The sequence below is a fragment of the Chroicocephalus ridibundus genome, chromosome 2, assembly GCF_963924245.1.
Source record: "Chroicocephalus ridibundus chromosome 2, bChrRid1.1, whole genome shotgun sequence".
NCBI classification, from domain to species: Eukaryota; Metazoa; Chordata; class Aves; order Charadriiformes; family Laridae; genus Chroicocephalus; species Chroicocephalus ridibundus.
In genome coordinates, this window is record NC_086285.1 from 138,208,974 (window position 1) to 138,228,909 (window position 19,936).

General features: G+C 41.5%; 1 protein-coding gene across 6 annotated transcripts; it reads right to left on the reverse strand.

Moving 5' to 3' along the window:
* Positions 1 to 742: 742 nt before the first annotated feature.
* On the reverse strand, positions 743 to 19,698 carry ZFAND1 (zinc finger AN1-type containing 1). Of its 6 annotated transcripts, none has more exons than XR_010070043.1 (11): positions 19,348 to 19,698; positions 18,177 to 18,219; positions 16,187 to 16,226; positions 15,737 to 15,864; positions 15,560 to 15,651; positions 14,622 to 14,746; positions 6,022 to 6,177; positions 5,781 to 5,869; positions 4,853 to 4,929; positions 4,224 to 4,418; positions 743 to 912 (listed from the first exon to the last, which is right to left on the reverse strand). XR_010070043.1 is itself a non-coding variant. In XM_063327118.1 (10 exons), the coding sequence occupies exons 1-9, from the start codon at positions 19,400 to 19,402 to the stop codon at positions 4,884 to 4,886; spliced, it is 777 nt and encodes a 258-aa protein (XP_063183188.1). In that variant the 5' UTR covers positions 19,403 to 19,698; the 3' UTR covers positions 743 to 912; positions 4,853 to 4,883. The 6 variants fall into 6 exon arrangements, 2 of the variants coding, with proteins under 2 accessions (XP_063183188.1, XP_063183189.1); XR_010070042.1 differs by having other exon boundaries at positions 4,853 to 4,932; XM_063327118.1 differs by lacking the exon at positions 4,224 to 4,418 and having other exon boundaries at positions 4,853 to 4,932.
* Between the last annotated feature and the right edge of the window lie 238 nt (positions 19,699 to 19,936).

The following is a 19,936-nucleotide window of genomic DNA, read 5'->3' on the forward strand; positions in this document are numbered from 1 at the left end:
GTGTCCCTGCCCAGGGCAGGGGGGTTGGAACTAGATTATCTTTACGGTCCTTTCCAACCGAAACCACTCTATAATATGTGTGACAGTGCCCTTGAAGTAAAACAGCATTTAATGAATTCAGGTTACAGTGCTTAAAAACAATAAACTGATCAATTTCTGAAAGATGTGGTTCTTTTCCGTTACATCTTGTGGTTTTTTTTCCTCAAAAACTACCAATACCCTTGAAACTGCTGCGTTTGCCCCCTCACTAGCCCCTCCTGCTGACAGTTCTGCTAACTGGAATAATACCAAATCAGTACCTGGAAATACATAGTATTTTTAAAATACACAGTAAACAGATTTTTCAGAAAACTCCCTAGCTTTCAAACAAAGATTTCCGAAAACAATTTGCAGTTCAAATGATGCATTTTCAAGATCAGTATAATTAAAGTTACACAGAGGACAAAAAGCTTTCCTTTCCAAGACCGACTAAATACCAGCTTCATTGTTTTTCTGTGATCTTTTGACCCTATTGTCTTTCACCAAGTAAAGGTAAACAGTGAAGTGTTCTCTTGTGTTCACAAATTGCAACTGATGTAATTTACTGTCATATGTGAAATGATGATCTACTGTAAAGAGGACAAGGGTTGTAGTTTGCTTTATGATTTAAAACGGTCATAAAATGTCTACATCACCAAAAGAAGCAGCCTTACCCCATTTCCCCAATGCTGATCCCACCCATGATTAGGCACCTGTTCAAGGCCAAACAGGGGCAGTTTTGTCCTTTCCACATCAGAGAAGACACAGTTTCCATTCCAGCGGTGCTGTTGTGTGGGACAAGTTGCTTGCCTTTTCATGTTTCCTCCTTCCCATTTCATAAACAGGAATAGTCAAATAAGCCTGTTTTTTAAAGTCTTCACAGTCATTGAAGATCTGCAGAGATGGTAAGGTGTGTTTTTATTAATTATTTTGCAAGTCATTCTTTACAAGGTTAAGCTAAAAGCATACAGCCAGCTGAAAGAGGCACGTGGTTGCGTTGAGGCAAGCTGCCAAACGTGCCTCAGCACAAACCATATTGGACCACACCAGTATTATGGAAAATGGCTTTTTTGACATCGTTAATAGTATACTGAAGGTTACATTAAGTGTTTTACAAGCTCTATAAGGGGATTTCAAATTCTGCATTGATCCTAAAATCAGCAGAAGTAAAACAAAGAGAAACGCCTGAAATTCTGTCCTCATAAGTGTGTAATTTCCCTAATCCAAACCACAACTTCCATTCCAGCTGAAATTTACTATTTCATGCAAGACGCTTCTATGAGGAGAACTGAGCTGCAGGGAGGTGTATTTGATAAGCGATATGAACAGAGCTGATCTATTGATAGGAGTCTTCCAAACCAGACTGATGACACTCCAGGGCACATACTTTGCTGTTTTTCTAAAACACGCACACAAAAAGGAAACTAATGAAAGCAAAAGTATGAGAGATTACTGCCTGCTTTCTTAGTGTGATGTATTATTTCTTGTTTGCTTACAGCACTGCTCAGCTGATCTAACAGATCACACATCCAAGCAACACTGAGCTCTTGATATTAATGTAACCCTTTCCAAACTGTGTTACATATATCACAAATACATGCCGGGCAATTTTGTAGCAGTATTTAAACTGGAACAAGGCCAGGAGCTGCTACCAAGAGCATTCTCAGTGGTAAAATGTTTGCAAAGCCTTGACCTTGTGCGTTCTCTAAAGTTATTCTGCAGATAAAACAACCAAAAGGCTTGATATTCACTTATTTTAATAGTTCAACTGAAAGTACTGTTTATTATAAAATCATTCATTGACAAATTCCTCTTCTCAGTTAAGTAACTTTGCATATATTTTCTTTACTAAAAGTGGGTTTAACATTTTATTTATTGACTTTGAAATGAAACAGTTCAGCAACTTTAAACACAAGCCTGTAAATTTAACAATGGTTTCAAATGTTAAATGTCTCCTCTGAAGTGTTTTGGGGTTGTTTTATTTTCAAATCCAGTTGCTTAACTTTCCCTATGAAAATGTGCTAAGATAATAAGCTTTAGAAAAACAAAAAACTGTATATGCTAAATAAAGATATGCTAGAGTCTTAAAAAGCTAAAATGTTGGCAGTTCTAGCCTCAGCAAGATACTGAAGCTCTGGGAAAGTTTCTGCTGTTGTTCCTAGAGTTGATGATTAGGGCAGAGTTTTCACCTTTCTTCACTTGTTTATCTGTCAGATTAGCTTAATTCGGTTTTGCTTCTTAGTTTCTGAAAACTGAGTGGAATGAGCTTCTACGTACAATCACAGACACATTCCTGGACTAAGATGAAAGTGAATGTGAAAACTTTTTGGAGTCTTAATCAACTGTGACTTGCCGTATTTGTACTGTCATTTACAGGCTGCTGGCCCTTAGCACTAACTGGCGATTGATGAAAGCAACCTGCCTGGTAAAACCTTTGAGATCTCCCCAAAGATTTACTTCCTGCATCCCAAGTTTTATCTTCTCTCTATCCACAACAAGTGTTATTTTAATTATTTTGCCTGCAACTGCTAGGCAGAAGAATTGGGGGCAGAAGGAAGGGGCTAAGTAGAGAATGAGGATTTTCTGCTAAAAAAAAAAAAAAGGATGACCCTGTTCTGTAGCAGCACTTTCCACTTGCTTCAGTAACAACAGCAGAGGGAGCGAGTTCAGATTGGGGCTTTTCCTTGACTCACTTGCCCCAGAACAATGGTTAACCTCTTTCTGCATGTTCCTTACCACAGCAGCCTAAGATGCAAAGAAAGGTGAATAGAGAATTGCGGAGGAAAGGCAGGAAAAGAAATAGCAAGGGAATAGGAACTGTTCCTCTTGCGCTGGAAAGGGAGATTACAAACAGCTGCGGAGACAGGAGGGGGAAAGTGGAGAAATGCAGGTATACTTCCCGCTGCCAGGAAACAAAGATTTCCAAAATATTCAGCCACTGAAGACTGTTTCCTTCATGGAAACCTGAAGCACCCTCCTTTTGGTGACATCCACACCACATCCAGTAAAATAATTTATCAGTACCCAAGTCATATTAAAACTACAGTAAAGAGTACTGTAAAGCAAAATAAGAACAATTAACACTGACACACTCACTGAGATGTTTTTGGTTTTTATGCAAGTCCAATTAATATGTAATAATCCTACAGTTATTCCTAAGTTGTTATAAAGTACGCTACTTGGTAGTACCGAAAACCATGATACTTTACAGCCATTTGAACAAGGCCACATTGCTGTTCTGCCAAGGGAGAGTACCTTTGAAAAAGATGCTAGGCAGACTCCTCTTACATTGTGATATTATTTTTTTTGCAGCTGCAGCTAGAATGGGTATGTCATGCACGGCTATCTATTTTCAAACTGGTACAAATTAACCCGAATCTAGCCAGTGGACAATGGTTTCCTTTAAGCAAGCATGTACTTGAGAATAACCTGGACAGTTTTTCTCAGTTAGTGAATACAGTAACTGAATGAGCCAAAACACCAAATCCAGATTTGTGAATGCCCAGGTGACCATGGTGTGGTGTCCACCTCCAGTCACAGGTCTGAGTACAGCTCTCTGCCTCACATCAGCTCTCCGAACCAAAACTCCATTTCTCACAGGACTAGCAACATTCCTTAGCCTTATGTCCCCTGCCCTCCCCATAGAGTTTATCCCCATTTCTATATGTATGTCCTGCAACGTCAGGACAATGTTCCTGAAATGCATCATATTGACATTTTTGAACAATGTAGACATTCAATCTCACTGTGGCCCAGTTACACCTCTGGGCATTACTGCGTACGTTCAGTCATGTTGCACGTATGATCTGGAACATAGAATCATAGAATCACCTAGGTTGGAAGGGACCTTTCAGATCATCTAATCCAACCATCAACCTAACTCTGACAAAACCCACCACCACTAAACCATATGGCTAAGCACTATGTCCACCTGTCTTTTAAATACCTCCAGGGATGGTGCCTCAACCATTTCCCTGGGCAGCGTGTTCCAATGCTTGATAGCTACCTGAAAGAAAGTGCCCTGTGTCTGAAAACGAAAGGTAGTGAGTCACGCTGATCCAGCAGTGAGTCACGCTGTGGGAGGCAGTGATTTCTCCCCCTCTGTGTGAATACTGCACCCCAATCACAAGCCACTAGGTCATTTCAGTAGCGATAGACCACACCTTACATACTGCAGCTGAAAATCTTGCCAGCCTACATAGTACCTGATGAATAATTTTGCCTCAGTTCACTCATGCTGCAGGGCACCACGGAGCTGCAGAAACACACTACAGCTTTGCAAATGGAGCCCAGGCTTGTGCTTTCCACTGCTCTGTTTACAGCTGTTCATACTCTGTCCTTTCTGTCATCGTAGGATTGCCTTTCCAGCTCCTCCCCATTGGAGAACACTCGCTGAATAGCTGTAAACAGATGAAAGCAAATCGGAGGAATTAGTCTTGAGAGAGTTCTACTCCAGCTTAAATAGAGGCAGGCTCAAGGCCACTGTAGAATGAATCTGGGTTGTAACAGGCTCTTTCAAGAAAGATGAAGCGAGGCTCCTTGGTTATACATCAGAACTTATCACATTAGGGAAGTGCTGATCCTAATATTTGTGTACAACATTACATGTTTTTATGTTTCAGTAATTCAAAACAACTGTGATAAAAATAATCTTTTGGTTATTTTTTGCTATCTTCACTTTGAATTTACAATCCAGCTTTGAAATCCACCAAGAGAGATCCAAAACCTGGAGTACAACAACTACCGATATTCTGAACAATCTTCTTAATGAGCACCAAACAATTTCAAGACACTGACAATGCTGAAAGCCATTAATTCCATAGGTTATACTTACACGCCCAGAGGTGTAACTTCTTTATGTACAATCACTGTAAACAACTGCTTTGAAACATAGTAAGTCCATCTTGGAGACTGCTGAAGAGGAAACAATAGAGATTTACCTAAGGTCGGAAATGCCAAGATGAAACTGCACGCTGTCAAATTCTATGTTTCTAGTTGAACTGCATTTCTTCCTCTCTTACCATATTTCTTCCTCTTTTTCACAGAATTAGAAAAGGACAATTTCAAGTTCTCTCTTTATCCCCCATCTAATCACACAATGATGCTGAGATTTACAAACACTATAAAGAAATCTGTGTGAATTTACTTTTGCTTCAGAAAGCTTTCCTTCTAAAATGTTGTTACGCTATTACGAGGAGACAAGCAAATGTGAACCTTGGGCATGGACACTGCTTGATTCCAAACTCAATGAAATCTGTTCCTGTAGATGTAGAAAAGATTCTGCAATAGTGTAATGTATTTCTTCCCTTCAAAGGACTGATAACACTGCAAGCTTACATTTTCATTATTTATTGTTTTTAATACATGCTTTTCCCATCATTTACACAAAAATAAATATAAAATTTAAGAAAACATTATTGACATTATACTGCTAAATAAGGCAAGAATTTATTCTAGAAAGTGAATATCTGTAATATTAGTTGTTATGGTAACTAATTTTCCTTTCAGGACATAGTTCTTCTGTCAGTCAACCAATTGAGAAATTGATGGGAACTGTGTCTTTACAGCTGAGCACAGATTCTGGCATACCAGTGATTTTAAAAGAAAACTGGACTTGGTTTGAATATACCATGATTCTAAAAAAAATCTTTGATTTTTTTTGTTTGTCATAATTTACTGATTAACTAAAGTATGACTCTGTATCTTCTATAAATAGAACATCATTATCAAGATACTCCAAAATTATATTTCCACCATTGTACAATGGATAGTCTTTATCAGATAGCCACGTTTCCAATGTGTGCTCAAATGGCAAGGCTTCTCCAGAGGCAGTATGGCATAATCTCAATTTCTGTAAAACAAACAGCACAGAAATTAACATCAAGATTTGCCTATCTGAGATGCAAGAAGTGGGGTGGGGTAGGGACAAAAGAGTTAAAAAAAAAAAAACCAAAACGAAAAACTCAACAACCTGGAAAATGTTTGTTATTATTACTGATTTACCTGGGATGTTGATTTGTTGTTGTCATTTTTAAGGCTTGCTAATGAAGCTGCAAAATCTACTACTTTGCCAATACTCCACTTACTGCAAAAGAACATGGGCTTGCTTTTCTCTTTGTTCCCCTTTGGTAAAAATACTTGGAAGTAAATTCTTTCTGTCTAGAAAAACATGAAAAATAAACAAAAAATTATTCACGGAAGAAACACATCATTCAAGTCATACATATCTAATAGTTTCTCAGTAAAAAAATGTCAACCCAAAAATTACCAATTGAAACTTGTTCTGTTCTCTCAGAACCAAGGCCCCATTTTACTGCAGAATATAAATAACTGAGTCCAATCCCCGCCAGCTGCAGGCACACATATGATGGACAGTAAGTTCAGAAAGGTGGAGGGAACATCTTTTGCCAGAGTCCCACAGCTAGACTGTTAAATATAGACAGACATGAAATAGCGTCTACCCTGGGTTTACTAGACAATAATGACTGCTCTGGGGAGAAAAAGGTGAGTTTAAATAAGCAGTGCTGGCTTTTGGCAGCAGTGTAACGTCTCAAATTGGAATGCAAAGGCGGTTAAAACAGAACAATTCACCGTACTAGAAATGCCTGCTTCACAAACCAACATTCTGGTCATGGCCAGCTAATCCTTTATCCTGTTTTTCCTCCTTTTATGTACTAAATGTTCTTTCAGTATCTACTAGACTGAAACATTTGTTTAAGAAATTTCAAGAGTAATCTACAAGGGACAGATTTTGAGCAGGAATGGGACAATCCCTTCTTCAGTTTTATTTCTTCTTGACATGCAACAGAAGACACAGAGCAAGCGTGGCTGGTCCATCAGTTAAGACCACCCTTGCTAAGTGCAAGCCAGACACTATCAAACAAGACAGAAGTATTCTTTTTAAAGGATTTATTTATGCCTTCCCTAGAAAAATATGGGACTACCCTTCCCCCAGCTATGTTAATAAAACCGAGTCTGAATTTCAACGTGTGCATCTTCCTCAAAACTTGAGTGCTCTCCACACACAAGAAAATCTTTATCATGCAGAAATATTACACAGGGGCAAGGGAAGCAGGACCTGAATCTTGCTAAAATGTAAATGACCACAACTTGCAAAACAGCTAACAAAATGGCCACCCTATTATGGAGACATGCTAAATCACTTAACTGTTATCAGTCCCCCGGCACCTTCCTACAGTTGCTCCTCCAGTTCTAAGGACGATGAGACAGTCTCCCACAGTTCACTGGAACTTAATTCACAAAGCAGCTCATTCTGCTGTTGCACTCCTAACTATGGGGTATGCCTCTTGGAATTTCTGTGCCATACCCAAGGAAATAAGAGTCAGTCAGGGACACAATAACTAACCCTATTTTGCAGCATGGCCCTCCTGTTTTGAGCTGGTCAGTCTCAAAAAGGGGTAACTCTTATGAGGTCTGACACCCAAAGAAGCAATCATCTACAGAAAGCTAATCTGAACAAAGAGGCCAGAGAAACGATATTTCTAAGATAGCCTGATTTTCCTGATCATAGAACCAGAAAGGTCAGGAAGGACCTCTGGTGTCATGTGGTCCAAAACCATGCTCAAAGCAGAGGGAACTTTAAAGTTGGACCTAACTAAAAAGGTAGATCAGGTTGCTCCAAGTCAGATTCAATCAAGTTTTAAACATCCCAAAGATGTAAATTCCACAAATTTTCAGAGCAGTTTGTTCCAAAGTCTGACCACCATTGCTGTGATTTTTCTTCCTATTATCTAATTGGAATTTCACATGTTGCAGATTGCGCCCATTGCCCCCTGTCCTTTTGCTGTGCACCTCCAAGAAAAATGTGTCAATCTTCTCTATATAGTGATGAGAGTATATAGTGATGAGAGAACCAATGTGCCTCAGAGGCATCCCAGAAACTTCATATTCAAAAACTCTGTCATCGAACTGGAACGAGCTGGGCAGAAGGCAGCTAAAAGGAGTCTGGGAAGCAATTTAAATAGAGAGGTTCTGAAGGTTAACAGGCTTCATTTATCACTGTTAGAATTATTGCTATGCTAGATGGTTAAACAATTAATATCCAAATGAGGAAATGAACAGTAAGAGAAATTAGCATACAGTAATTTGTGCTACACTTTTCAGAGATTACTGGCTTTGGAATTAGAAAGCAACTTTTATATATGTTGAGGGTTGACTTTTTTAATTATGTTCCACAATATTTGAAATTAATCACTTTCCCTCCAGCACATATTTATTAAAGTGGTACTATCTGTGAAGAATGCTACAAGCAGGTCTTTCTATTATGACTTCTGCTTAAGCAGAGTTATCTAATTTCTAAGCATGAAGTAGTTCATATGAGGACTCAGTAATGGAATAGCTGTAGTTATTTTAAAAACAATAATTAAATGTACTCTACTAAGATAAGACCTAACAATAAGACTATCACACAGAATGTTTTCAGTACTATAAAATCAATATAACAGGCCTAAACTTGGCACGCTCCAACAGAACAATGTGGTGAAAAGAAATTTAAATACCTTTCATTTAAGAGGATGTGTAAATACAGATCTAAATTGAAACCCTAGATGAAAGAATCAAGGTGTTTCTAAACCCTACATAATCCTGATATGTGGAAAAGACTTGAACAACAGGTTTGACTGGCCATGGTAAAACATAAGGAATCTGTGAAATACTTCAAGAACCAAAGAAATTAAAGGCTGAAAGAAACATAAAGCAACTCTCAAAACCATTTTACAACCCAAAGGCAGGAACAACTGACCCCAGGCCCTTCATACCTCATCCAGAAATGTAATAAATGTCTATCAAATCTGAGCAGCAGAAATAAGAATGGAGCTTTGCAGAACACAAAGCTCAGATTCAAATGAGATGGGTTCAATCTGATTGGTAGAGAGTTGTGCAAGCTGTGTCCTGTCTCTTTCAGAGGCCTTTCAGTTCCCAGCATGAAAAGCATCCCTTTGAGATGGGTTTGCCGTGTGTGACTGGTACCCCCTACTCCTGACCCCTGCTAATATGTTTAGCATAACTAAAGCCATTTGATAAGGCAAATGGCCATTGTCTGTGACTGAGCTGGTCACGTATCAGTCCCCTCTCCCCTCCTCCTCATGGCCCTGAAGGTCCTGTGCACCAAGCAGACTTCTGCTCCCCCTCCCTATCAGCCTCAAGATGATAGGACAACTACTCCCCTCCTTACTGGCCTTGAAGATCCCAGGCACACGGCCAACCCAGTGGTGATGACCCCGTCACACAACAGGGAAGCCCAGCAGCACACAGAGCACTGTCCATAAAATCAAGCAGTTACAAGCCCCAAGTGGGACTTGGACCAGAACTGCTGCTGGACTGCAGAACCCACGATCCCCCAGTGGCCAGGGACGCCTCTACTGTTGTCTCCTTCCTCCAAGGACTGAGTGAGTTGTATGCTTTTACATGTTTTGAGTCTTGATGATGACTGTGATATTGATACTGCAAGCCAAGCATTAAGATTTGACACAATCTGCAGAGGGCCCAGCCATCAGGAATTCTGCTATGCTACTTACAAAACAGTGCTACACTGATTCTGATTATAAAACTCCTGTGCTACTGTGACCATAAAATTCTATGCTATGCTGATCATCAAATTCTGTTAAAATAATAAAGCTTTAGTTTTAACTACAACTTAGTGCTGTCATTACTCTGCCAAGGATCCCCAAAAGAACCTGTCTGTCCTCATAGTGTCAGGTAACAGAATAACTTGGTGTAGTTGGCAGAATCCTTGGGTCAGAGTGATGACTGATTTCCCTGATAAATGAGACTCCTGGAGAAAGGGGTTTACAGAAAATGGCAAGATCCCAAGTAGGACAAGAAATGGCTAGAGGCAATAAGCCATGATCCAAAAGCTGTATGGAATGAGTTTAATAAATGGAAGGATATGTGTAAAGTGAAGAAGGACAGACAGAAGGTAGGAATGTGCTGGCTATTAGCTGCAGTATGGAAAATTGAGAATGAACAAGCTGAAAGGTTAGAAAAGGAAATTATGAAGTTGAAAGGTGAACCGTCAGCAAAGGATTTAGAATTAGTATCACCACATTAAAGGCTGATAGCAAGTCTGGAAAAAGAGTGTCTCGTGAAAAACAATGACTGCCACAAGTTACAGAAAAAATAAGAAAACATTGTGAAAAACTGTTAAAAGGTGGAAATATAGACCCCATAAAGGTCTGTGTAGCTATGTAGGATAGAGACTGGGCTGGAGACATTTGGGACAGCCTGGGTGAATCTGGTGAGGAAGGAATTGATTCTGTACCAGTACAACCCCTGACTAAACAAGAAATCACTACTGATGACCCACAGAGGAACAATCTGCAGAGAAGGGATACTACTAACATTTAAGATTTTAATATGGATTATTTGTGAAAAATTCAAGCAACACACCAAAAATGACCTGGGCAGTCGACAGTTAAATGGTTGTGCCGCCTCTGGCATGATAAAGCAGCAAGAGAAAATCTGTTTGCAGAAGACGCAAAGGACTTAGATTTAGGTCCTACAATTTTTCTCACTCTCGGAGAGAGTGTCGCTTGAACCTTATGGACCTTTGCTATTCAGTGGGCAAGAGGGTCCCCTATCAAGATCGGAGCAAGAAGCCTACAATTCCTTGGCAGGGTCCAGATGAATTGCAGGAAGCGTAATTATAAACGGCTATTATAACCTTATTACATTGATCCGAAGCCCCAGGTGACAAACCTAGTCTTTGTGACTTTCCTGCTGTGTCCTCTGATTTGAGGTCTGATAGGAAAGGAACTGCAGGGTTAGAGACATCAATCTTTATGCAAACATGCCGGGGCTGACCTGCAGAAATCCCCTTTTCACAAGTGCTCCACAAATGCAAGTACTGACCCTGACCCTCCCATATGAAGGGAGAACTGCCAGGTCTTAACTCCCTCAGTCCCATCTGGAGGTTGAACAAGTGCCCTACGCTGCCATCAGGCCAATTTAAATAAACAATATAATGCCATCAGGAGGCTTCCTAATCAAACCGAAAGTGCACAATCAGGGCGAAGCAAGTGGTGGCACGCCTGCATAAATCAGGGGTACACTGGTGACTGGCTCCACGGTTTGCCTACCTAAAAGTATGATTACTAGCAAAGGAAGGGGAAAAGGAGGAACAGCTATCCATATCTCTACCTAGTGCCCCTCCCATAAATGGAAACTCCTTTAAATCACAAAAATATCCTGACTTATCTCCCATCAGAGAGCAGTATCAGGGAAACTAGAAAAGGGGCTCGGACTGGCAGAGGTACAAGTGGCCCTTCCCTCTGCCACTCGAGGACTGAGTCCCACCCTTTGGGCCATAGCAAATGATAAATTAAAGACTGAAACATCAGAAAATATTAGTAACTGGAGTAAATAGTTCTTTATTAAATTGTTAAGGTAAATTTGGAACTTCTCTTTTGCATCCCTCCACCTCCCAAAAACAGTGAATGCAACTAGGAATCCTAAATATATTCGCTATGGATATTCCATGAACTGGATACAGGGCAACACTAACTGGGTTACTGAAACAATTGATGAAGAAACAATGCCAGGGCCTCAGCCAGGAGGTCACCTTTTGGGGGACCAAATGGACAGGGGGTAGGAAATAAATCCCCTGGTTCACTTGGCAAATTGATTGTGTTGGACCTCTCCCTTGAACACCCGAGAGGTGGCGTTATATCCTTACTGGAGCTGAAATAATATTGAGCTAAGGGAAAGTTTTTGCTTGCCGGAACGCGGATGGTGTTACCACTGCAGCAGGATTTAATCAACGGTTTGCTGACACTCCTATGCCCTCTGCTGTGCAGTCTGACAATGTCACTCACTTGAAAAAAAAATATTTTCCAGGAATGGTGTGAACATCATGGAGTTACCTGGGTGTTCCACCTGTCCTACAGACCCCAAAGTAATGGCACGGTCAAGATGTGGAATGGCCTACTAAAATGAGCTCTAGGGTAAAGTTTATATGTAGGAAAATGGGATAAAGCCTTACCTTAAGCTGCCTGATGCTTAAATAACTGGCAGACACCCCCTGGATGCCCGGTAGAACAAGCTCATTCTCCTGCTCTCCAACCCATAAAACATCTAAAATCCCCATTGTCAGTCTGTCATTTTTCTCAGGGTGATACTGTTCTTATTAACTACCTTCTGATGGTTAAAATATGTCACTTTCGTAACTTCCTGAGAAAAGGGCATACAGGAAACTGTTCCTAAAAGGGGACTCCCTTTAACTTTCACTGAGGCTTGGATAATTCCCAAGACTGAGGAACTTTTTACTGCTTCAGTTAACAAACTATACTTGAACGGATTCTTTGGCCTGAACAAACCTGAAGCGTGCCCAAGGAATCATCACTTTACCTTCGTGGAAACCTCAGCTGTAAAGAGATGATCACAGCACCCACTGTATTGTACCCTCTCCCTCTATATTTCAAGACTGGGATGATAATCGTGTCATTCAGTTCACGAACATAATTTCTCACATGGGTAATGAATCAAACTGCTGGTATTGTTTACACCACCCTCAATCTACAGCTGCTAATTCCGGGCGGGTAGCTGAACCTGCTCCTGAAACATCTTGGTACCAACTTAAGTTGGCATACTCACTCCCCAACACTCCAGATTATCAAACTCAACCTTTTAAGGCACATTCTTATGATAAGACCCTATGGTGCACTGCCATGCCCAAAACAGAAATTTGTCCTGGGTGGGGAAAACAAGCAATTGTGATTATAGTCTGCTCTACAATAGAACACAAACTTGGTTTCAGCTGATATGCTATAATCAAACCAGAGTTTGTAGTGAATCTAAGTTAAGCACCACATGGATCTGTAAAAACAAATCAGTGATTACGGATGTTTTTAATATTTTGCTACCCTGGAATCTCACATGGACTGTCAATTGGACATTTTGTCAAAGATACTATAATCTCACTCGTCCTAATTCTACATTCTACAGAGTAATGGTTGGTTAAGAACTAAAAACAATTGGACCATCTGTAATTGAAATTACACATCTGGCTGTATATACACCAACCGTTTTCACACAATTTGAATAAGCCACCCTTGCCTGCTTACATTTGATCATCCTGACAATGAAAAACAGGCTCATCAATGGTGTGAAGAATGTTTCCCTAGAAATTTTATGGTTCCAAATCAGTGGCCCACCATTCCAGCATCTGTATGGTTTTGGCTCTGTGGCACAAATGCCTATAAAAGTCTGGCACAACAATAGATGGGTATTTGTACTAGATCGTGTCTTCTCCCCTATCCATTTCAATAAAAAATATTTTTTAGTTCTACCTTTTTACACAACCGTTACCCTGTACACAAGAAGTGTGTTTGTGATCAATCCCTTGGTGCAAAGAATGATGAAATTCCATCATTTTATGTGTGCATTGTTTCCAAGTTTAAGTATTGATGATTTGGAGAGAGCTATTGTAAATATTTCTGCTATGCTTGAAATTGTCCAAAACGCTACTGCAGATGCTTTCAAAAATGTTTGCAATCAGAAATTAGTTCGTTTTCACAATTAGCAATTCAAAATCATTGGGCCTTAGATTATCTTTTACCGTCACAAGGAGGTATATGTATACTGTTAAACACCACTTGCTGTTTTTATGCCAATGAATCTAAATAAACTGAATATGATATAAACATAATTCAATGACAAGTTCCTACTTTTGACCAAGTAGCTCAAGAGCAACTCTTGTCAGAAGGTCTACCTGCTGACTGTTTTTTGCTACAGTCCTGGCTACCTGACTTTGGAACATAGGCCTGTCACATTTTGTTAATATTAACTCTTATTATAGCTGTTGGAATTATGTTATTTTGTGCTGTATCTTACTATAGATCTCTACGCACATCAATTGCTAATATCAATGTTTTATACTCCCCTTCCTCCCTTCACATGAATGGCCCTTGGATAACACGTCCCATTGCTGACGTGGAGTCCTTTTTATGAACCAGTTACTAAGCTGTAGGCTGTGAGCAAGAGGTGACAGTACCACCCCCACTGGCATCCTTCCCTGTTCATGGTGGTGTCAAGAGGTGGGGTGTAACTTATACTCCCTGCTCCTGACCCCTGCCAATATGGTTAGCACAACTAAAGCCATTTGACAAAGCAGACCGCCATTCTCTGTGACGGAGCTGGTCACGTATCAGTCCCCTCTCCCCTCCTCCTCATGGCCCTGAACATTATGCGCACAAGCAGACTTCTGCTCCTCCTCCCTATCAGCCTCAAGGTCTGTTGAAATAATAAAGCTTTAACTACAACTTAGTGCTGTCATTATTCTGCCAAAGATCCCCAAAAGAAACTGTCTGTCCCTGCAGTGTTGGGTGACAGTCATATGGCAGGCAAATACACTTCTATAAAATACAGGAATTTGACCACACTGCTCCTAACTCCACACAGAGACCTTATAACAGACATAACACTAATGAGATTGCTTTTCGGTACCAGGCTGAACTATACCTATAAATGATTGTGGGCTTGAGAATTAAATCCAAAATCAAACTGAGGACACTAAATGAAGAACAAGAAATTTAGAAAGCTTTCCATTTCCTTTGAGAATTCAATTATTGAAAACAAACATGACTGACCTGAGGCAAGGACTTGTCCCCACACGCGTGCATTTTCAGTTTCATTAATGCCACTTTTGCGGCTGTCTCACTGTTTTTCGCTCCTTTACGTTTTTTGCTTTTTGCTTCCTCATTCTTTTTAGAATCTGCGAACAATATTATTCCTGTTAGTGTTATGAATCAGACTGTCTCCTGAACACATCTTCGAATTAATCTATTTGGCCTCATTATATCTCCAAGGTTTCCATCCCTTTCATGTCCTCCTGAGGCCACAATATCAGGTACCCCTATTCAAGAATATCTGGAATTGTTACAGTTCTAACTGAACTCCTTTACACTGAAAAGTAGATGAAAATACTATCACGAGGTAAACACAGTTTGCAAAAGCCAAATAGATACAAATTCCTAAGTTTCTACACCTGTGGCCATCACAGCATTCATATAGTAACAGTTTCAGCTCTTCCTTTCTATGTGTACGTTCTACTGTCCGATTAGGCAGTGCTGTTCATTCTCTTTCCTAACCTAGAGCTTGTTTAAAAGCTGCAAAACATGACATTGTAGACTCACATTTTTTTTCCGTCTTGGTTGTGTAGGTATAATCCCAACAGACAGGCATGTGCACCCAATAACATACAATTGCATTATGTGCACATGAATTAATATGCAAATAATGATGCCTAGGTACAATTCATTACATTATAGTACTTGTAGAATGAGAACAGGACAATAATTCTGAAATACATCTGAGCCCTATTTAAAGATTCTCTTTAGAGACATATGCCACTGTTGTCTCAGCCTAGATGAACGATACTATGTGCTGACATGTGAGTTCAGGGCTGTTTAGACAAAGGACTCCCATTCTTTCTTCTCATTTGGTCAAACCTGAACCCTCAGAAAAGGTCACAAGCTCAAACAGCTTTCTGAAGAAAACTGTAGAATATATATCCCACTGTACTTGCCTACAATATGTTTAACTAGTTGTTGGGTGGCAGCCATTCGAGGTTTTGGTGTGTCCAGTTTCTCACATTCATGATCTGACTGATGCCGGTGTCTGTAAACAACAGTGTAAAACTTTTATTACCTTTTCCATACACTAATGAATGAATATTGATGTTTAAACATTCTGTTTCACTCACCTTAGACAAAAATGTTTTTCACAGTAGGGACATAAAACTGGCAAAAGCTCCTTTCCGTTGCAGTCCTTGTATGAGCATGGGTAAGACCTGTGCTGATCTGGTTTCACAGAATTGTTTCTTATATTCACCTAGACATTAGTACAAAATATTTTGTGTAAATAAACAGATATTACAGATAGAAGTCACCATCCCAGCTTTCCAGAAGAACTGGAAACTCTCCTACTTTTGTCCTGGTTAAGTTTTGCTCAGCGTTATAAAAAGAACCATCATCCTACTCAAACTCAATTTACTTTGGACAGGCAGAAAAAGAGTAGATTCGTTTTTTTAAGCTTGTCACATTCTCGGTTAAATAATTCATACTTATATACTGTGTGTACATATCTAATCTGAAAATAAACAGTTAAGTTGCACAGAATTTTAATTTTAATTAGTCATATATTATCAGATTACCTCAGAACACCCATGAGCATCCCGGCTCCTGTGCTGAAGGCTTTGTGCAAGAGAAGAAAATACCACATTGTTATCAATATTTCAGGAACAGAAAATTGCATGTGAAAACACTTAAGTGTTTAAAGAGTGATCTGACAAGTTTTATCATGAGAACACTTCAATGAAATAATGAATCTTCTCCAAAATCCGTTCTAATCTATGCATTTCACGTCTTGAATGGATTGATCATATTCTTTCTGAGTATGTAAAACATTTAGCTCTTGGAACTTATGCCCCAAGATAACAAACCTTTTCAAGAGAATAAAAACATTAGCATGCTTAATAATTTAGCTCAAAGCAACTGCAGTTTGTCTGAATGGATTTTGAATCACCTTCTACAACAGCAGAAATTCCTTGAAGGCTTCTAACATGTTAAAGTGAAATCTGCCCTCAGTTTATCTGAGCTTATCTCAACTGCCCTCTGTTAATCTGAAGTGCAAATCAAAGTGCAAGCCCTGATTTGAACCTTGGAAGAAACTTTTTTTTTTTCCTCCAAGAAAAGATACCACCACCTCCCCCCCCAAAAAACCCAGTACAAAACAGGGTCTAAGATAGATGCCTTCCAAAATAATCTACCTGTACTCTAGAAATACTCCCACTGATTTCAAAGCTCCACAACTGCTCATGAAAAAATGTGGCAAGTTCAATGAAACAACTATTTTTTAACTAAACATACCTGAATTGAATCACAGAATGTTTTATACAACATTTAGGTCTACACAGCTGCCATACTGAGATCTTAGAGGAAAATCAACTTAATTTCCTTTTATAAGGTCACCCATCTAGTTGACCTAGGGAAGCTGGCAGATGTGGTATTTTGGGGGTTTTAGCAAAGCTTTTTATCTCTCACAGCACCCTTCTGGATAAAATGTCCAGCACACAGCTAGACAAGTCCATAATACATTGGGTGAGCAATTGGCTGACAGGTCAGGCTCAAAGGTTTATAGTAAATGGGGTTACATCAGACTGGCAGTCAGTCACCAGTGGGGTTCCCCAGGGCTCGATTTTAGGGCCAGCACTCTTTGAAGTTTTTATAAATGATCTGGACGCAGGAACTGAATGTACATTAAGTAGCTTTGCTGACGATACTAAACTAGGAGGAGCTGTGGATTCCCTTGAGGGTAGAGAAGCCTTACAGAGAGATCTGGATAGGCAAGAGAGCTGGGCAATCACCAACCGTATGAAATTTAACAAGAGCAAGTGACAGATTCTCCACCTGGGATGGGGTAATCCTGGTTATACATCCAAACTGGGGGACGAGAGGCTGAAGAGCAGCCCTACAAAAAGAAATCTGGGGGTTTGGGTTGATGGCAAGTTGAATATGAGTCAACAGTGTGCCCTGGCAGCCAAAAGGTCCAACCAAGTCCTGGAGTGCATCAAGCACAGCATAGCTAGCTGGGCAAGGGAGGTGACTGTCACACTCTACGCTGCACTGGTACGGCCCCACCTTAAGTCCCATGTGCAGTTTTGTGTGCCTCAATATAAGAAGGACAACAAACTATTAGAGTGTGTCCAGAGGAGGGCAAACAAGATGGTGAAAGGTCTCCAGGGCAAGACTTACAAGGAGCGGCTGAGGTCACTTGGTTTGTTCAGCTTGGAGAAATGAAGGCTGACGGGTGACCTTGTCACTTCCTCAAGTGAGGCAGCAGAAGAGGAGGTGCTGATCTCCTCTCTCAGGTGAGGTCACCAGCAACAGGACACAGGGAAATGTAATGAAGCTGTCGGGGGAAGACCAGACTGGACATTAAAAAAAGGGCTGGTGGGTCACTGGAACAGGCTCCCCAGGGAAGTGGTCACAGCACCGAGCCTGTCAGAGTTCAAGGAGTGTGGGGATGACGCTCTTAGTCATATGGTTTAGTTTTAGGTAGTCCTGCAAGGAGCAGGGAGTTGGACTCACTGATCCTTACGGGTCCCTTACAACTTGAGATATTCTATGACTCTATGAACTTACCAAAAGACACCTGAACAGCCATCACATACAAAGGGGAGAAAATCTGAAACAGATTTGTTTTCAGTTAGACAACATTATTTTTGTTTTGCTAACAGTTTCTAGCTTAATTTTTACACGATTAACTTTTGCTTACCTATCATGGGTTAGGTAACTTTACAAGGACACTTAGAAATTGCATCTACCCACTACCCAGAAGTGGCTTTTATAACACAGTTACACTGTTGACTCCTCTAGTTAGCATTACTGAAAAACATACAAGGAGGTAAATTATGTTTAGATACATTCCAAAAGTTGGAATTATGCTTTAAATTAATTCTTTTTCAGTATCAAACTTTGAAACTAGAACAGTTGGCTAGTCATCAAACTTACCGGTTATGCTAAAAATTGCATTTATTGTGAGACCACTCAGAATACTATTCACTGACTGCTGGAGCACTGGACATTTTACATTTTTATTATATGGCTTGCCAACTGGAGAAGATGCTATCCCTTCCAAAAATCCAGCGTCCCCTCCATTTGACAGTCCTCACGATCCTGCTCCTTCCTCTCTATCCTTCATGTCATACGTACCGCCCTTGTGTATTTAAACTGCACATACTTCTTAAGTCTTTGCACACATCCCCCACCTACTGCATCAGTTCCTACAGATAAAATCACTTCACTATCTGCTGAACTCAGCCATGCCACCAATGACAGCAAATGCCCACCTCCAGGCCATTACTCCATTTCTCCATCCTTCAGATTTGGTCTTAATGGACCACCACGCAACTGGACTACACAGCTCAGGTCACGAAGATCTCAATCGCTTCATTTATAAGACCAAATGCTCCCATCAGAAAGCTTGCAGTACAAGCTGGTTTGCTGCCTCTTTCCGAAAGGTTTACATTTTCACGAACACGATTCCTGAGATCAGTGACGGCAAGCAAGGGTGAAGAATGGAGAAACAGGGTAACAACAGTCGGCAAAGCAGGGGATTCACCACCCGCTGACACAACCGAAACGACCGGCCCCGGCAGCGGACGGGCAGGGCTGCAGCAGCACGGGGGCCGCCCCGAGGGGGCGACACCATCTCACGGCCTCCTCAGCACCGCCCCCGGCCCAGCGTCCACCCCGCGGGAGGCCGGACCCTGCCTCCGCGACTCTCGTGGGGACCCGCCGCGCTCTCCCTTACCGAGCTGGCGGCAATCCGCCACCCCGCAGTGCTGCCCCAGCTCCAGCTCCGCCATTTCCCGCGCGTCCCAAAGGGCTGGGGGGAAGGGAGCAGAGAAGCAGAAGGCGCGCGGCGCGCAAGGGCTGTCGGGACACTGGAGGAGGCCGCGGGGCGGGGCCTGCTCTGCGGCCGTGCCGGCTGTCCCCGCCCCGGGGAGCGGCTGGGGGCGGTGGCGGTTGGGCGCTGAGGCGGGGCCGGTGGCGCCCCGCTGCCCGTAGGGGTGGTCTGGGCCCGTCGGCTCGGAGCTGCTGGGTCGCCGACAGGGCCGGCTGCCTCGGCGGGCTCTGGGGAACCTGCGCTGACGAGCCCGCGTCGGCGTGAGCGGCGCGTCCGGCTTCAGGCTGGGGCTGTGCGTGGGTCAGGCAGCTGTCTTGGAGGGCAAAAAGTATTTTTTGTGGCTTATTTTTGTCGTTAGCCGTGTCAGCCCTCCCAACAAGGGCCCGTTCCGAGAGGGAGGGTAGCTCTCCGAGATGCTTCTTGTAATGTATTAGTGCCGCTGCGCCTTCCTTCGCCGTGCACCCGCGCTTTTAAAAGCCACGTTTCTTAAGAA